The 17,990-nt window shown below is 37.9% G+C and overlaps 1 protein-coding gene across 1 annotated transcript in view; it reads left to right on the top strand.

The window, feature by feature from the left end:
* Window positions 1–3,560: 3,560 nt before the first annotated feature.
* FANCM (Fanconi anemia, complementation group M) overlaps window positions 3,561–17,990 on the top strand; it is a gene marked incomplete at its 5' end in the record, with an annotated part of 50,823 nt that continues 36,393 nt past the window's right edge. The window contains 7 exons of the mRNA XM_009579170.1: window positions 3,561–3,692; window positions 4,667–4,799; window positions 6,657–6,776; window positions 7,290–7,385; window positions 12,095–12,282; window positions 12,924–13,130; window positions 16,357–16,591. Coding sequence (XP_009577465.1) covers window positions 3,561–3,692; window positions 4,667–4,799; window positions 6,657–6,776; window positions 7,290–7,385; window positions 12,095–12,282; window positions 12,924–13,130; window positions 16,357–16,591 — 1,111 coding nt within the window. The remainder of the gene's footprint in view (window positions 3,693–4,666; window positions 4,800–6,656; window positions 6,777–7,289; window positions 7,386–12,094; window positions 12,283–12,923; window positions 13,131–16,356; window positions 16,592–17,990) is intronic.

Here is a 17,990-nt window from a genome sequence, read left to right as displayed (position 1 = left end):
GGTGCGGCTGAAACAGTAACAGTTCTTTGCCTTGCCAGTTCTGCTTATAGTACACATGGTAGTCCTAAAGCCATAGCTCCAAACGGCAGGTCATAAGCTAAACTCAGGTACAAGCTTCAAAAAATCAGTGTGATTTGCTGGGGAAGGTACCTCATTCAGCAAAAGCTTTTATGTTCTTGGTGAGGTTAGTGCAGTATGGGATAATTTTACCAGTTGGATTTTATATATTGGTAGTAAATCTGTCAGCTTTTTGAACTCAATTTAGTGAGCTAGAAAAAGCCATGAGTTCTAGTAAGCAATTAATTTAAATTAATTCTACAGTTCTGTTTTTAAATGGGGAAGGTAACACTTAAAGGTTTTGGAAAGATTGAGGAGACTTTTCAGAAGTATTATCTTTTTAATTAAAGAAAAAGGTATGGAGGCAAGATAAATGTAATCATTCTGAGTAGTGGTTGTTTCTGTATCTCTTCTAAGTAGGTTATGTTTACTGTTCCTTATTAGTTTTGAAGCTCCAGGTGACTGGATCCTGCTGTCTTTCATAATAGTCTTCCTTGGTTTGTTTTGCAGAAGATGATTAAATCAGACAGGGGTGTACATTGAGCAAACAGTGACAATATAATTTTCTTACATGTTCTAAACCAGGTCAAGGGATGAAATATAAAAGTACCTATAATGGAAACTTTTTTTTTTCCCCAAAAAGCTATGCAACAAGTATAGCAAATAATAAACCAGTGCTGAAAAATATTTCATACTTATGTGGGCATTACTTTTTAATGAAAACATTAATTTCTTTTCTAGAGAAACATTTGTGTTCAGAGACTGACTCCATTTCCACTACTTGAGACATAGTTTAAGCGTGGTCTTCAGCATTTCAAGTGTCCTTATGTCCAACTGTTTCAGGTTTGATGGGAGGGTAAAGTGCTATTTCAGAGGTATCCCATTAAATTAAAAGCACTGAGTTATCCCTTGCATGGTCAACATTTTTGTTTTTTTTTTAAATACCTTTTTTTATAAGCTGGCACAGACATTTCCGTCTCTGTCCTTTGAAAGTGACTTGTCAGATACAGGCCAGACTTAAAAACAACATAACAATAACAAACTGTTTGATAAAAGACAAAGTTTTGAATTTTAAACTCTTAAAAGTAAACCAAATATGAGAAATTAATTTCTTGTCCATTTAGACTTCCAAGTGGCTTGGTGAATGTTTTTGACTGTATTTTAAGAAAAGATAATTTGATTTCTTTTTGGTTTTTTTCCTTTCCTCCAGAAATTCCTAGCAATATTGTAGTTTTCAATTGGTGTTTGCTTGGTGTTAGTGGTGTTAGTGGTTTATTTGGTCTAATTAATCCATTAGTCTTAATTAGCAGGAATTCTTCGTCATGGAGTCTCTTGACTGTGCTTTGCTTTGCCTGGGGAGCCATGTGAGGCCCTGACCCAGGCTCCCTGTAGGTAAAGGTAGACCTGAAGACGGGGCTTGGAAGTGCCTGGGGGCTCTTCAGTGCAGGTGGGCGTTCAGTCTGCGGAGCTGGTCTGACATTAACTCCCCCAAGAGACCCGGAGCGGGCAGTGCTCCTCAGCACCGCCCTGCCTTCGGAGCTCTCCCAGTGGCCTCCCGGCTGCTCCTGCGCCCATTTCCCCTCCAGCCGGGAGCAGGTGAGCCGAGCTGGCTTCCTCTGAGCAACAGCAGCAAGCTGCCTGAGATGTGGTATCCCAGTCTGAGGGCCCAGAGTAGGGAAGAGGAGCAACCTAAGATGCACCAGAGCGTTCGAATTTAGGCTTCATTTCTCTTATTTCTCAGCAGCCTTTACCTGTTATAATCTGCTTAGCCTGCTGACTCCAGCTAGCTGTTTTTGAAAGACCTGCATGGAGGCAGGAGCAGGCAGTGTGGAAATTTCCCAGCACATTGTTTCCCCAGTTTGGCTGGTGCTTTCACAAGTTTTCCTTCACTCTTCCAAAGTTCTCTTTGCATTTTTGATTCTTCAGGGGATTAATGCTGCTGTAGTTGACGATGGCAATTATTCCCACACCTTTTCTCAGGATTTGCGACTTAGTGCCATGTAGGCATTGTACACAGAGTAAGAAGCTAAAGGAGTACCAAACTACAGAAATAATCAAAGCAAGCAGAGAGGAGGAGTTAAACTAAGCTGCCACTGCATTGGCTGGGTATGAGTAGAGTGTGGTTGCTAATAATATTTGTGCATCCTAACAGGGTCTAAAAACCCAGCATACACTAAATGTGTGAAGAAGACAAATGGGGTGTTTTTACTTAGCGTATAAACATGCATTGCACTTTTACAGTTGACTTTCTTTTCCTGTTAGGGCATTTTGTCTTTGCAAGCTGAAGATGTACTTAGATCAGTATTGTTTGAGACCTGGAAGTTAGACTTGTTTTTATTGGTTCAGTTGGACTTGATTTTTAGTGGGCTGAAAGAACAGCAATAAAGGGACTAGGCATTTGTTGTGCTATAGCCTCCTTAGCGCAGTTCAGCTGAACTGGTGTTAAAATTCCCAGAAAACTTGGGAAACACTGCATGCATGTAAGCAGCTATCAGGGACTGTCTGCTGTCAAACTAAGTCAAGACTGCCTTTGGAGAAGCTTGTTATTGCGCACTAAGATGTTTTCGATGCTACTAGCCAAGTGGGCCAACAGATTGTAAGTAATTTTTGTAGAACAAATCTGATTACTGCAATTATTACAGAGTTAGCGCTCATGCAAAACTAAGTCTATAAAAAAAATCCTGACCACCTAAGGCTGAGAAATAAAGAGGAAAAACAGGATTAAGATGAATTAGTGCAGGTCAGTTCCCTTGTTTCACTGATGTGGAAAGCAGGTACATGTGATGTATAAAAACAAATTGTCTTTTGGCATGGCTTCCAAAGGAAGTGGGGCATGCTGCTGTGCCGGGCCCATCTGCTGGGCGCTCATTCCTCTCTGCTCACATCTCCCAACTCCCTTCCCTTCCACACACAACTTTCTAACCTGCTGGCTAGTCTTCTACCTGTGGTAATTTAGACTTCTCAAAGATGAACGCCCGTTTTTCCTGAGATTGAAACGCCATTGAAGTTAGGGTTACCAGTAAGAGAGGGAGCTGCAGCGTGAGTTCGGTAGCTGGCTACCCATCCTGTTTCGTTTCCTCTCTGCTTGGTCAGTACTTCTGCGGTTACAAAAGCACAGTGTGTTTTTCCACTTCTCAGTTATTTGATGGATGTGGGGTTATCTTGAGGGCAGGAGGGTGTTTGGCTATAGGATGGAGGGCACAAATCCTTAGGGAACCAAGCTGTAAAAATTCTGCTGGTCTTAGAAAAAAATTTTGAAAATTAGCCTAGAAACATCCTGATAGTGGAGAACCTTACAGTGAGGCAGAGCACCAGGTTGTCATCTGGCACAGTAACAAATTATTCAGAAATCGGTACAGTCTGTTTTGAAAAATTCTATGTTTCAAATAAAATAAATGAGCTGCTTGTGTTCTGTTGTGTAAGATCTGTAAAAATAAAACTACTTTAAAGGGCTAAATAAACTACCTTCACATCTCTTGCATGCTTCTGTGTTTTGTTTGCAGGTGCTAGAAACATTTGCTGGACGCCTGATTAAAATAGGAGTTTTAGCAAGGCGGGATATTCCCAGCCTTACAAAGTACCAGATAATTCTAGCAAGAGATCAATATAGAAAAAACCCGTCTTCACAAAATGTGGTAAATTTTATTTATTTCATGTTATTAAAGTAGTGAATAAATAGTAATATCCCATAGTGTACAAAGTTTCCTGATACATTTTAAGTTAGATTTCCTTTGTAATATTCTATTTTTAGCCCTGGAATAAAATATGCCCACTTGCTCCACATTTCTTAATGCTAATATAAAGAAGTTAAGGAAAAGATGAAGAACTCCGTTTCCGAAGTGAAATTGTTTTGAGAACTTGTATTGTAATTACTGACTGCCAAATTTACACTTTCCTCTCAAAACTACATTACTGCCCCTATTTTTCTGTAAATTGTCACGGAGTGTTCAGATTTTGCAAACTTAAATAAGAATATTACCTAAAAAAAAAACCAAACCCACGACTGTGTACCTTAAAAAGAACGTTGGGAAATACACTTCACAGTAGGCAAGACAACTTTCCTGACTTAAATTTTGTAGTCTGGGTAGATGTGCCGGAAATTTTACCAAATACTGATGGATGGTTTAGCTGTCAGATTTTGAGTGGTGCTGCATCGGAAAGTATTGAGCTAATCTTGGAAGATAATAGAGGTATTTTGGAGATCATTTTGAAGGTGGAAAAAGATTGCCTTCGTTGATCATTAAGAATTGTGTAACCTGTTTCCTGAAGGTTTTGATAGACAGGCTACTTGCTGTGCATTAATTTGTGCTTTGGCTCTATTTCTCAGATGTCAATCTTATGAGTGGTGCTGCATCGGAAAGTATTGAGCTAATCTTGGAAGATAATAGAGGTATTTTGGAGATCATTTTGAAGGTGGAAAAAGATTGCCTTCGTTGATCATTAAGAATTGTGTAACCTGTTTCCTGAAGGTTTTGATAGACAGGCTACTTGCTGTGCATTAATTTGTGCTTTGGCTCTATTTCTCAGATGTCAATCTTATTTCTGTCATAAGAATTTCTGCTGCTTATTGACTTCCTAATTTAGTGATGCGTCTATTTTGTTTTCACAGGGAATACATCAAGGCATAATTGAAGGCGATTTTGCACTTTGTATCAGTTTATATCATGGTTATGAGCTGCTGCTGCAAATGGGAGTACGGTCATTATTTATCTATCTTTGTGGAATTATGGATGGGTCAAAAGGTGAAATGTCTTCAGAAACATCCTTCCTTTTGTCTCCACGTCTTCTCATTTAATTTACCTCATCTGTATGGCTAGTTTTGCACAAAACGGCTTATGTAGTGGATGGGTTGCAAATGTAATTGGTTATTTTATTCCCCTTCATCCCTGTTGGAAATATGTTAGCACAATGTTAAAGATACAGTATATTTGGGAAAGCAAATGTGTTCATATGGCAGCAGTTCTGAAAAAAATAAGGCACAAACAGAACTCGGAGTAAGTGGCAGTAATAATATCTCTGGAGAGACAGAGAATAACCATTAAACAATTTAAACAGAGAAATCATTTGGTCTTGTAAAACAATTCCTCCTCCTACAGCAAAACTCATGTATGCATATGTATGCCAGAAGATTACAGATTTGGACACATCACACTAGAATTTCTGTCCTAGCTTGGCAACATCTTCCATGCTCACTAAGCAAAATAGAAAGCTGTTTTCTGTTCTGGCCTCAGTTTGTTTTCCTAATTCTATCGTGACTATTGTGAGTCTTTTGCAACTCTCCACAGTCATTTTTAGACCCATTGGGTTGTCATTGGTATCTGGAAGACCTGGTTTGGTACTGACATCTTTTTTGAGGGGGAAAATTTCCACTTGGCAATGTCAGTCCATCTGCAAGTGTCTTCCAAACACTGGATGTGGGAGGGGAAGTTTCCAGCTGTTCAGATTACCCCATGGTGTCCCTCTCAGGTTTCTTGCTTCATTTCAGTTTACACTTAGCTGTGTAACTGTGTGGTAACTTAGAGAAGCTACTTTGCCTATAGCACTGCTTAATTAAAATGACACTGCTTTGTCCTACGCCTGAACCAAAAGCATACAGTGCTTGCTTCATATTATACAATATCTATAGAATATATTTTTCTAGTATGCACGTGCTAGTAATTCCTCATTAATTTTAAGCTTTTGACATTTTTACAATTTATTACTTTCACACGTGCAGATTTTTACATTTCTGATGGTATAATGCTGTTGTTAGACCTAGGCACTGGAGAGCATTTCATGTACTTCCTAGTTTCTCAGGTTCCTTAAATCCCTGTCTGCTATTGAATAGAATAGAATATTTCAATAGAATAGAATATTTCAGTTGGAAGGGTCCTACAACAATCATCTAGTCCAACTGCCTGAAAGATGACTGATGGAAAATAGTTCTAATAAATAGGTCTTCTATACTGGTTCTGGTAAGTTTGATTTCTGGTTTGAGTAGAACAAAATTCTTTTCAACATTGATATAGAATCATTCAAGAAACTTGTTAATTCTAGCTTTTCGTCTAGGATCCCTTCTCTTTGAGTAACTGGCAGCACTTCATAGAATCATAGAATCACAGAGTGGTTTGGGTTGGAAGGGACCTTTCAAGGTCATCTAGTCCAACCCCTTTGCCATGGGCAGGGACATCTTCCACTAGACCAGGTTGCTCAGAGCCCCGTCCAACCTGACCATGAACACTTCAATGATGGGGCGTCCACGACTTTCTGGGCATCCTGTTCCAGTGTCTCACCATCCTCAACATTTCTGGATTGGATGGCTTTTCTAGTGCTAAATGGTTGACATAAAACTTTTTAGTTTACCCACAAGACCAGGCTTCTGTTTATACATACGTCTTTCACATTTAGATTAATGTTTTCATGTTTAAATTCTATAATGACGTCTTCCTTTCTGAAAAAATATTGATGCCAAACAATGTTTATTACATTTTCTAAAGCTAACGTGTATCTTTCAGCTCTTGAAAGGAGCTTGCTACTTTTGAGAAAGCTTGTCTTTTGAATAACAAAAATTATAGTCACTCTGGAGATTAAATACTAAGATATTTCAACGTTTTACAAAGGGTTAACGCGTACGAAGAATGAACTTGGTCGTAATGAGGACTTCATGAAGCTGTATCAGCAGCTTAGAGACATGTTTTCAGACGCATCTTTGGCTTCAGCGAATGGAAATGTTTACAGGAGTAAAACAGGTCAGTATTTCCCTCTTAGGGACAGAATATTTAGTTTCTGTTTAAATGAAACAGTAGCTACCTCTACATAGTTTGTAGATGCAGGAAGCTATTAATTGTGATACACTTGGCTAGTATTCTTTATTCCAGATTGTATTCCCCAGACTCTTTATCTATCTATCTATCTATCCATCTACTCTTGGTGGTTTTAGCTACCTTCAAACAAGTTTTCTATGTTTGAGGTTTTTAATTTGATTTAAAACGAAAGGTTAAAATATTGCTGTTTGACTATACATCTTTTACAGTGTGACTGTAACAAAAATAACAACACTTTCTCAAAAACTGGGTTTAACAATTCTGCTTCCATAAGTAGTTCACTGATTTGTTTGTTAGGCGAATGCAATTAGAACTAGGGTCAGGAATTTGTATGTCTGACTCAGAGAATTATAATGGGAGGAAATGAAGTTCACTAAACCTTCATACTAAACCTTACTTACATCTTTTATTGCTTTATTTCCTTTTCAGTGTTTGAAAATAAAAAGGAATTTATCTACAGCCATCCAAAATTAAGGAAATTGGAGGAAATTGTAATAGAACACTTCAAATCCTGGAAAAAGGGATGTTCTGGTAAGCACCAACAACTCAAAGAAAATGTATCTGAACAGTTGAACCTGTGGATGAAAACAATATCTTACTGATTTATTTCCTAATTTGTTCAAGTGTTCCTTTATTGTCTTGTATGTTTGTATATCTTATGTGTGGAAAAGTCCTCCTTAGAAGAACTATATCAAAAAATTTCTTTAAGAAAAAACATTCTATAAGCTATCATTATTAATTTGATATGAACTATTCTACCAGCTTAGTAAAACAGTGATAGTAAACATTCCCAGTGCTACTATGTCTCATGACACAGAATTTGTTCTGGAAACCATCTGTCAGTGCAGTGCTACCATTACCTTCTGCAAAGTTCGATGCAATGTAGTTATGGAGCTTAAGGATGAAAGTTCTGATATCCAGCCTGTTGCTAAGAACGACAAACTCTGAGGCATGGATTTGAAGTTTGAAACCTTCAATTACATCCACCTTTCTCTCATTCTTTTTCATCTCGACCGAAAGGGAGAAAAAAAAATGTCATATAGTAGCATGAGATTATGAAGCAAAATATCATGAATCATTCAGACATCTCTGGTTTTAGGAAGTTTCAGCTTCTTGATTGAGTTGTTGCTTTTGGAATGATGACATCAGTAACAACAACTTCTTTTGCAGCTTCTTCACCTTTTTCCTTGTCTGTTTGGATCTTTGTGCTCTGTGAAGTTCTGATAATTTCTGACCTGTGTTTTTTTTTTTCCTATCTTAGATGCTTGATTCTCAGAATACACTTTAAATGACTGCTACTTTCTAGTAGCAGCCTAGGCAACTTTAAGTTTCCTCATTTCTGTTTTTCTTAGTTTATAATATGTCCAAATGCACTTAATGAAATTACTTTCTTCTTTTTTTTTTTCTTTTTTTTTCCCCTCTGTATCCATACTTCTCTCTGACCTCCCTGCCTCCCTCCATGCCTCTGTCTTGTTTCCTGTGACAACATCTTTCTAAGCTATTGCCTTTTGTTTTCAAATTCTGTACTGGAGTTATTTTAACTAAGTTTCATATTTAATACTCTTCCATCTTCTTTTGATAGCATGGATTTTGCTGTCATATGAATCCCATCAGATATGTTTTTCCTTGTTGGTCAGACATGTCTCTTAGTATTACTAACAGGTAATTAACATACAAATGTTTTGGTGTTGTGTTTTGTGTCTGTGTGCATGAACCTCAGAAGTCAGTAGGCATGAACCGTAAGTTTTTACTGTTATAAATACGAAATTACAGTAACTGTGCAGGAAGAAGTACATAATCCTTTATAGCATAATTGTCAAGCTGTGGTAGCATATCTAGTCATATCTTGAGCTAGGTATGTTAGGTTTTCTTGCTGTCCTTCCTTGCTCCTGATCCCTGTAACCTCCTTTATCCTCGTAACTAACATGCAAGGCAAGGCCATGGGGAATACAAAGCAGTGTCCTGAACACAGTTCTTTAGGTGCATGTAGTTAAATTTAAAACAAGTGCAAACAACTGATCCTGAAATCTTTCTGTGTAACGCTAGGCAAGAAAGCACTTCCCAATTCGCAGTCTGATCACAAAGTTGGAGCCATGCTAGTAACTTTGGGAATGTAGTGAGCTCCAGCTTGTGTCTCCTAAGCTTATGCAACTCCAACCCAAATGCACCGGACAATTGACAGAAATAGTGAGACACTGTGATTTTATTTATTTGCCTTATTATTCACTGTGTCATAGCATCTCTGAGGATACCTTTTGAGCAATAATCCAAAACCTGTATTTCTACCCTTACTCCCTGTTTCTTGCAAATAAACTCTAAATTCACATGTATGCAAGTAGCCACACCCTAAATTCTGGTTTTGGACTCTGAATAGAGTACACAGCCATGTCCTGATTTCTCCCTCCTCCAGACAAGAATTTGTCATGAGTCTGTCAATAAAATCTTGAGTACTTACTAAGATTCCAAACATAATCACATGTATCTTTGCTCCATCAGAAGGCTCTGAAACAAAAGCCTAAATCATTATGGGAGCAGTGGAAAATACATTCAGCATTTGTTTCAGGAGCTCATGCAAGTGTGTAGTATCTCTAGGGAAAAAAAAACCAGAAGCAAACAAAGCCCCTGAACTTAACTCTGCTTTGTTCCAATTGTGCATTACTGAACTACTCTGAATCATAATTTACTGTGTTCATGTTTAACTTTTAAAACCAGTAACTACTTCTGCAAAGCATTTTCCTTGAAAAGCCCTACATTTGAGACAGAAAAAGAGAGTATTAATAACCTAAGTCATTAGCCATATCAGGAACAACACCAGCTCTCTTTCCTCCATTTGAAATGAAACCTCTCATATGAGAACTTACGGGAGTAGTGTCAAGTTGCCTATGCAAACTCTGAACAATTTCTAACTAGTGATCAACCAGGTTGAGTTTGAGCTTCCTGACCACAGAGCTGTTGCCCCTGCTTTGCAAGATGAACTTACCAGCAATTCAAGTAATTGCATGATAATATTCTGGCCAGCCCTTAAGAAATGTTGGCTCAGCATAATGAGCTTCTCCCAGCTAATCTTCCATACCTGGATTACTTGTCAGATTAATTATGGGCTGCTAATGTCTTGAATTTTCTAAGTCTGGTTTTGGAGAAGGTCAAGGAGGTAATGGCAGCAGTATAACATTTTTTACAATACAGAGACAGATGCTACTAAGCATTATCGCTATTCAAGTTATGAGAATACACTAAAAATACACAACAAATAATGTTGTTCAGAATAAAGTTAGTGGAGGAGAATAATACGAATTCATGTAAGTTAGATATATCCAACCTGCACTTATTCTGAAATATATAGCTTGTCAGTCTGCTCAGGATGGCAAATTATGCAGAACACATTATATCAGTGTTGCAATTGTCCGGTTTCTAGCTAAAAATACTGAATTATGTTCACCATTTCATTTCTAGGCCTTCATTGGGGACTGGTTTCTGTACTTGACAGATGATCTCCCATATCACCTGCAATTTACTGAAACAGTGCAGTAGAATGTCATAGAATAATTTAGAATAGTTGGAAGGGACCTCTGGAGATCCTCTTGTCTGACCTCCTTGGCTGTCAGCCTCAAGAGTGAAATTTGTTTTGACCAGAGGCAGCTGTATTCAAAATCTACCTGTGAATTCAAGACTCATCTTAAAAAAAATGGGGAAAATGGTTAGCTTCAGCTTCTCTTTTTTGACTTAAGCTGCTGAAAGCATTTCTGCATGTAGATACGCACAACTGAAAACTAAACTGGAATTTCTGATAGTTGATCAGAAAGATACATACACTTATCTGTTACACTTAATGCTTTAACTTCAAGAAATAGCTTGATACTGGAATTACAGGTGTAGCGTGAAACTGTTGTGAAGCACCAAGTGACTGTTCTTCGTGTGTTCAGGGAAACATGTTTTTACACATCCAGTCTTGAGAATCTTAATTCCTTGTCTAACCTTTCTCTTAATGAGAAAGGTGTTTTGTGGAAAACTGCATAAAAGAGGAGAACTTTATCCCTGGAAATCTGGTTTCATCTGAGGGCTATGTCTAGGTAATGCATGCAATCTGTGCCAATTTCAGTAATTCATGATATTCTTTTAGAGATTCTCTTTTTTTAACATACTAAGTTTTTACTTCATGGCACGCAGTAACGGGCATGTTGTTTTAGTATTTGGATAGGATAAAGAGAAGCTGACTGTTCAAGACTTGCATGTTGCTTAGATAGCTTTTGTTTGTGCTCATGAAGGCGGATACTCTTATATGTTTAAAAAAAGAAGAAGGAAAAAAAGTACCAGAAGTACCGAGTACCAGAAAAAGTGCCCAGAAAACAAAATCTGTGATGGTATACCATAAGAGAGGTGGTTTTGGTCAAAGGCAGTTTGCTAAGAAACCATGTATCAATGTAATTATTTTTCCTGTTTCGTTGAAAAGGGAAAAGTTATATTTGCTACTGAAATGAGAGATATAACGAGTTGTGATGACAGATCATTCAGAAGCAACAGATTATGGTATTAAGGGATGTTTTTGCACATTTCTGCTGTCATGAGGATCCTAAGCTGTGGAACTAGACAACGTTCTGTAGTAAATCATAGAAAGCTGATACACATCTATTCTACTCCACTATGCTGTATCCTAGACTAATGGTAACAGTAGGGGTTTTTTTTTGCTGTATATTGCTAACCTCATCTAATTCTGGGCATTTAAGTAGAAGATTTAAAAGTCGCGTTGTAGGCTCTTTGGAAGAAGGCATCTTAAACTTTATTTCAAGACACTTGCCATCAAACCTGAGCTTTTCAAAGTAACATTAGTCATGGTACCTCAGATATAAGACATTCTCACCATAGTTGGTGTAAATTCTCCAAAATTAGAATACTGCTTTGATTCCAAAGAGGAATTGTTAGAGCAGGTATCTCAGAGCATTTTCTGGGAGATTGGTCTAAATAGGCTGAGAGGCTCCTAATTGTCAGTTTTCTCTACTGTTTTTTTTTATTTATTTACTTAGATTTTTTTTTTTTTTAAATGAAATTGGTTTTTTCAAACAAACTTTCTTTAAAATCAAAATGCAGTAGTCTTGGACAGAATCTTCCCATTAAATGAGATGAGAGCTGTGAATATGTAGCTTATGGGATAACCTGTCCTTACTTTTTTTATTGTAATTATTTTTAAATCATGCATAAAAATGCTTTTCTGGCTTTTTAAAATTAAACAGATCAAGTCACGGCTGAAAGCACATCTGTGGACGCTGTGGATACTAGAGTGATGATCTTCTCATCGTTTCGAGATAGCGTGCAAGAAATTGCAGAAATGCTTTCCCGGCTCAGTCCAGTTGTTAGAGTAATGACGTTTGTCGGCCACTCCACAGGAAAGAGCACAAAAGGCTTCACACAAAAGGAACAACTTGAGGTAAAGATGAGACTTGTATTAGGTAATAGTGATAAAGATATTAATTGTGTAAAGAACTACATGAGTACTGATACAGATTGAATGGCAGTGACTGAATTTTAAAGTGTCATTAGTAATTCCTGTGTAATTCAGTTGCCTTCAGAGTATCCAAAATTATACTCACTGAACAGAATGTATAAGTAGAAGTATTTTATGCATTTACATTATATTAACAAATGCTAACTTTTATATATTTTAAAATCTGGGGAAATATTCAAATACTTGCTTAGGGGATTTCTTTTACTTGTAGGTAGAAAAAATAAGATATATTCTTAAATTTTGATGTAGCAAAGTTAAAAAAAAAAATGTTTAATTGCAAAGTTAGGAAGACAAATTTTAGAAGAATGCCATGGTTGGAGTCAGAATAAGGTGTGCTTTTCTTCCTTTATTTTAGAATTGAAGAGTTGATATGTTGATGTTGATAATTGGTGCATGGTATTTGATCACGATGAATTAGCTGACAAATTCAGAACAACTGAGTTTTGTAGCTTTAAAATATAAATTAATGTTTTCAACTTCTGTCTGAACCTAGAAAAACTGCAAAGAGTGTATAAGGGGCCTTCTGGCTAACCTGTTAAATCTAATTTTAATCATTTATTCAGGTGGTAAAACGCTTTCGTGAAGGTGGGTATAACACTCTGGTCTCTACCTGTGTTGGGGAAGAAGGCTTAGACATTGGAGAAGTTGATCTCATCGTCTGCTTTGACGCTCAGAAAAGTCCAGTTCGCCTTGTGCAGAGGATGGGCCGAACAGGGCGCAGGCGGCAAGGCAGGATCGTTGTCATCCTCGCTGAAGGGCGGGAGGAACGGGTGAGTGTATAGCTTGCTTCTTGCTGGGAAAACAAAGTGACTTGTTTAATCTGTTCCAGGAAACTCTATACTGTGTTAAAAATCACAGCAATCCTGAGCACTCCTAGCAATGTTTTAACTGTCCCTACAGCAAAGTATAATAGCCCACAATATTCTAAAAATATGTGCACTTTCTCAATGTGAAGGGCTTCAAGCCTTTGTTCTTAATAACACTTATTTTGTAAATGATAAATGGAAACACAGAAACAGATGTGGAAGAGATGAATCTCTGAGAGCAGGAGGACTGGCAGCGTCTCGCTCTGAACTGCTGATGACACTGTGCTTTCAGACAAGTACTTAGTGGTGGCAGACTTGCATGTGAGGTCTGAAGAGATCAGCTTAAGTGGAAATCTACTTTTGCTAAATTCCTGAACCTCAGCACTCAACTCAGAGTATAATTAATAGTCTCTGAGTGCAGGCTGCCCCTTGGGAAACTAATGTACCAGTGGAAATCTAAGCTGTGAGTTGTGAGCCAGGAGAACTGATCCTCAGCTGTACCAGCACACTGCCCAGCTTCATCCCGCAGCCGCGCGATTGCTAGGTCTGATCCAAGGAAGCTGGTGGGGCAGGGTTTAGGTAGGAGGAGGCAAGGCAGTCCCTGTTGACATCAGTCGTTGGTGAGATGGGTTGCAGGGTAATCCGAACCTGCATCTTTACGGTTTCATCGTGCAACTTCTGTTGGAATGCAAGCCATTTTTAGGGTGCACCTCAGTGTTCTGGCTGAAAATTGATTTTGTTCTTCGCTGGTTTTGTTTACTTGTGAGGTTGGTTCTGAGTGGGATCAGGTTTTATGACAGAGAAGTCCAAGATCTGTGTAAGCTAATTGTAAACCGAGAATTTCAGACTCTTGCTATTATCTCATTTATTCCATATGTTGTGCCCCTGGTTTAAATCTGTAGGTAGCAGGGATTTAATTCTAAATGCGGGTCCAAAAAATCCTGCCTGAGGAAAAAAAGCTGCTTTGAAGGGATGAGAGTTAAAAATTATAAAAGTGAATGGTATTTGTAAATAGATATTTTCTCATGCTGCTTATGAAGACTGATTACTACTGAAAGCTCTGCTCTGTAATGGGATATTAAAATGGTCCCTTAAATTCTTTGGAGTTTCTCTTAAGCAATTGGATTAAGGGGTTCTTCAGATTTTCTCAGAAATCTTTGAAGCAGAACCTTCCCTCAGGTAGGATAGTAATTTTATATAATTTTTTTTGTTTTGAGATCATGAAGTAAATTTAATTGCTGAACAATCTTGGCTTGTTTCTTTGTTTTTGTTTGGCTGGTTGATTGTTGGTTTGGGGGTTGGTTTTTTGTTTGTGAGTTTGTGTTTTGTTTTTTTGTTTGTTTGTTTGTTTGTTTGTTTGTTTTGATTGAGTCTCCTTCCAGATCTGTTAATGTGGAGATTCTTCCCCATCACATAACTTGCAGCTAAGTAATTAATGGTTTCATATTAATTCATGGGAATTTGTTTTTCTTTTTTAAAAAATCAAACCACTTCAAGTCAATTATAAAGCTTTTGAAGACATTTTACTGAGAAAAATTGGAAAATGCAGGTCTGGAAGTTTGACATGTGACAGGAATTTCTGTTACAGAAGTGTTTATTCCTCTGGTCCGGTCCTCACCTCCCCACGTGTTTCCCCGCCCGGTTCAGCTGTCCCACGTGGAAGCGCACTGCGTCTCAGCCGTGCAGCGCACGTCACGCGGTTGCACCCTGCTAATGCGCTGGCTTCCCTGAGCATTTGGCTTACAAGTCTTCTACCTTTCTAGTTCGGCCCTATTCCAAGATGTGCTGTGTTTTGATTTGGGATTTTTAACGTCTTGTGACAGCTCAGCTGCGTGTGCATCAGCCTGGAAGGGGGCTGTTAGCTGCAGGTTTAAACCAATAGAAAGAGAAGGGCACAGGGGAGCTCACAGCCTCTCAGGCTCCAGTCAGGCCAAGCTGACACTCTCTGTGAAACAAAGGAAAAGGAAACATACTGTCTCAGTAACAGCAAAGTAACAATTCTGTTGAGCAATGAATTTGGTAATACAATTTATTTTCCCATAAAAAGACTTTTTTGCCTGTTCTAGGATTAAAAGATATTTATTGGAATGCCTGAGGGACGGTAAAATAAAGCTAGCCATTAACCTCTTCCAGTTTTATTCAGAGCACATCTTTTTGTGTCTGTCTCCTCTAATCCTGGCTTCCAAAGATCATCTCTCTCAAAAGAACCTAGCTGCCATACTACCGTATTCAGAGTACTTAGTCTGCCTAAGTGGGCATGCTGTCTCCATCGGTGACCTGTAACAGGGACTCGGAGAAGAATATTAGGACAAGAAATGTTCAGAGGGGGAACCAGTTTCTTTCCTTAGTTTCTCCATCTTTGTCTTGGTTTCTGTGTTGCACAATAAAAATGGAGTGTAATTAAAAGAACTTGGAGCATGTATGACATTAAGAAATATTCTTATGCCTTTTCTTTGCTTCACCTACTTTCTTTGATGTAAATTAGATTACATCAGAAACATCCCTGTATCTGTTGCAGATTGTAAATTCCCCCAGGTAAGGGCTGTGTTACTTTTTCTCTCAAGTGCTGTGCCTGCTTCTGATCTATTTACAGATTGTAAAAAGCTGTACATTGTTTTATATTTTGTATTGTTTGCAACATGAAGAACAATCACTGTTCTTTGGTAGTTCTTTGCTTTTTGTTACATTTGCTTTGAATGTGATACCTAGGCACAAAACGATGATAATTCAAATTTAATTTGACTTAGATATTTTAGTATGGAAGCGCTTTAAAAAAGAAAAAAAACCCTGAACTTAGTAGCTATGTTTTGATGTATTCAGTATCAGATTCTCAATACAACCTTATTGCTTTGTTGTTTTCATCTATGTCCTTCTGTTCCTTTGCTGTCTCTGCTTTGGTTACCATAATGTGGAGGCATGCTGGAAGTCTTGAACTTGCACAAGCAGTTATGTTGACCTAACAGATGATACTCACAGAAGAGGGAATACGGTTGGCTCTCAGGGCCTTGCATCATATTTTGTTTTAGTTGTGTTTGGGGAAGAAAAGAAAAAAGAGAAAAACCAAAAAGCATCTTGATGATGGAACACAAAATAATGAGAAACCCCACAGACACTCAGGTGTTCTTTTACTTTTGATCAAGTTATGTGAAAAAACAGTCCAACAACATATGATTCATTCTCTCTTTTACAGACTTACAATCAAAGCCAGTCTAACAAAAGGAGCATCCACAAAGCTATTTCAGGAAACAAAATGCTTCATTTTTACCAGCATAGCCCACGTATGATTCCACAAGGCATAACTCCAAAGCTGCATAAAATGTTTATTACTGCTGAAAAATATGAACCAAGCAATTCAAGAATGCTTTCCAAAGAGAGAAGATCTAGTTCCCTCCAGCATAAATCTGCTCTCTTTTCCTATGTCACCGGTAAGAGGATTATGGTGTTTTTCTAAGCACTGCGTAAGCTGCTATCTCATGTTGTTATATTACAGCATATCAAAACTGTGTGCTCACATGAATTTTGGGTCTAGCAAAAGTGTAATTTCTGTCAGCTGTAGCCTTTCGACTGTGATACTGTGCTGACTGCTGCTTTGATTCCTCATCCTTTTCCTTTAACATCCTCAAATCACAGTTCTGTCCTTAAATATCCGTACTTCAAATCAGACATTTGTTTCATCTTTCTCCATAGAGCTTCTCATGGAGTCAATGACTGAAGGTCAGAAACTCCAGCTACAAACAGAAGAGGCAAATGTTAATGATGTCTTCCAAAGACTTCTGATATACCTATGTCAGGTGGCATAATTGTCACTTAAATGTTTACTGATAATTCTAGTGATAATTCAAATCTGGTTTTGAGCTTTAACAGTTAGGCTTAGTATTTTTATTAATACAAGAAAAGTATGCCTTATACCTTTGTAAATGACAATAAAACAGAAATGCTTGAAAACTAAAGGGTTTTGAGGAGAGGAAAAGGAGAAATCAAGGGTGGGATATTTATGAATTGCACACACCCTTGGAGGAAAATTAATCTAAAAAGAGAAATGGCTCTTTAGCTGATGCAGTTACATGGCACTGAAATGCTCAGTAAACTGAACAAAATTATAAGATAGGAAGAAAGAGCTAAGTTTTGTAAATACTTGGAAATTGTCATGCTTGATCTCTTTGGTTAAGTGCTTTCTGTAAAGACTAATAACAACTTCTTGAAAGAAGAAACTAAAAGCCCTGGGAAACTTTGTATTTCAGTATCTGGGTAGTTAGACCTTAGAGTTAGTGCGTTTTAAATGCTTCTGATCACAGAAATACTTATTATCAAAATCTACATCTGAACTCTTTCCAAACACTATCCAGGGCAAACAAAAGGCTGAACATAGAAAGGGGAAGCAAGCTACAAAATCATGCAGAAGAAAATCAGTTTCCCCTTTGGCCTCCAAAACAGTTCATGCTTTCTCCCATTTTGCGGGGTAGAAATGTAACGGAGAAGAATTAGTATTGATAAATCAATCTGTGCATCTACCCTCAGCCCAAACTCTTTGTAAGTATGCATGTGCTGCAGAAACAGCAGTGGCACAGTTGTGATGATGCTCTGGATCATTACCTTTCCCGTTATGCCTCTGGAGCCCTCTGTAAGGCATGCTTATCTGGGTTTTGTGCACAACCCAGATGGTGGCCAGTGAAGAAAACCAAGGATGAAATAAACAGACACAACTTGGCAATAAAATAAGCAGAGCAAAACATGGAATTAAAATAATCGTTTTAGAATGCTTGTTAGTCTGTCCTAGAAAATGGAAATGAGAGGCAGTAAGTGCATAAAGAAGATAATATGCAT

The sequence above is a fragment of the Fulmarus glacialis genome, unplaced genomic scaffold (genome assembly GCF_000690835.1).
Source record: "Fulmarus glacialis isolate BGI_N327 unplaced genomic scaffold, ASM69083v1 scaffold5016, whole genome shotgun sequence".
In the NCBI taxonomy this organism is placed as follows: domain Eukaryota; kingdom Metazoa; phylum Chordata; class Aves; order Procellariiformes; family Procellariidae; genus Fulmarus; species Fulmarus glacialis.
Note: the sequence above shows the minus strand (reverse complement) of the source record. Positions and strands in the feature narration are given on the sequence as shown.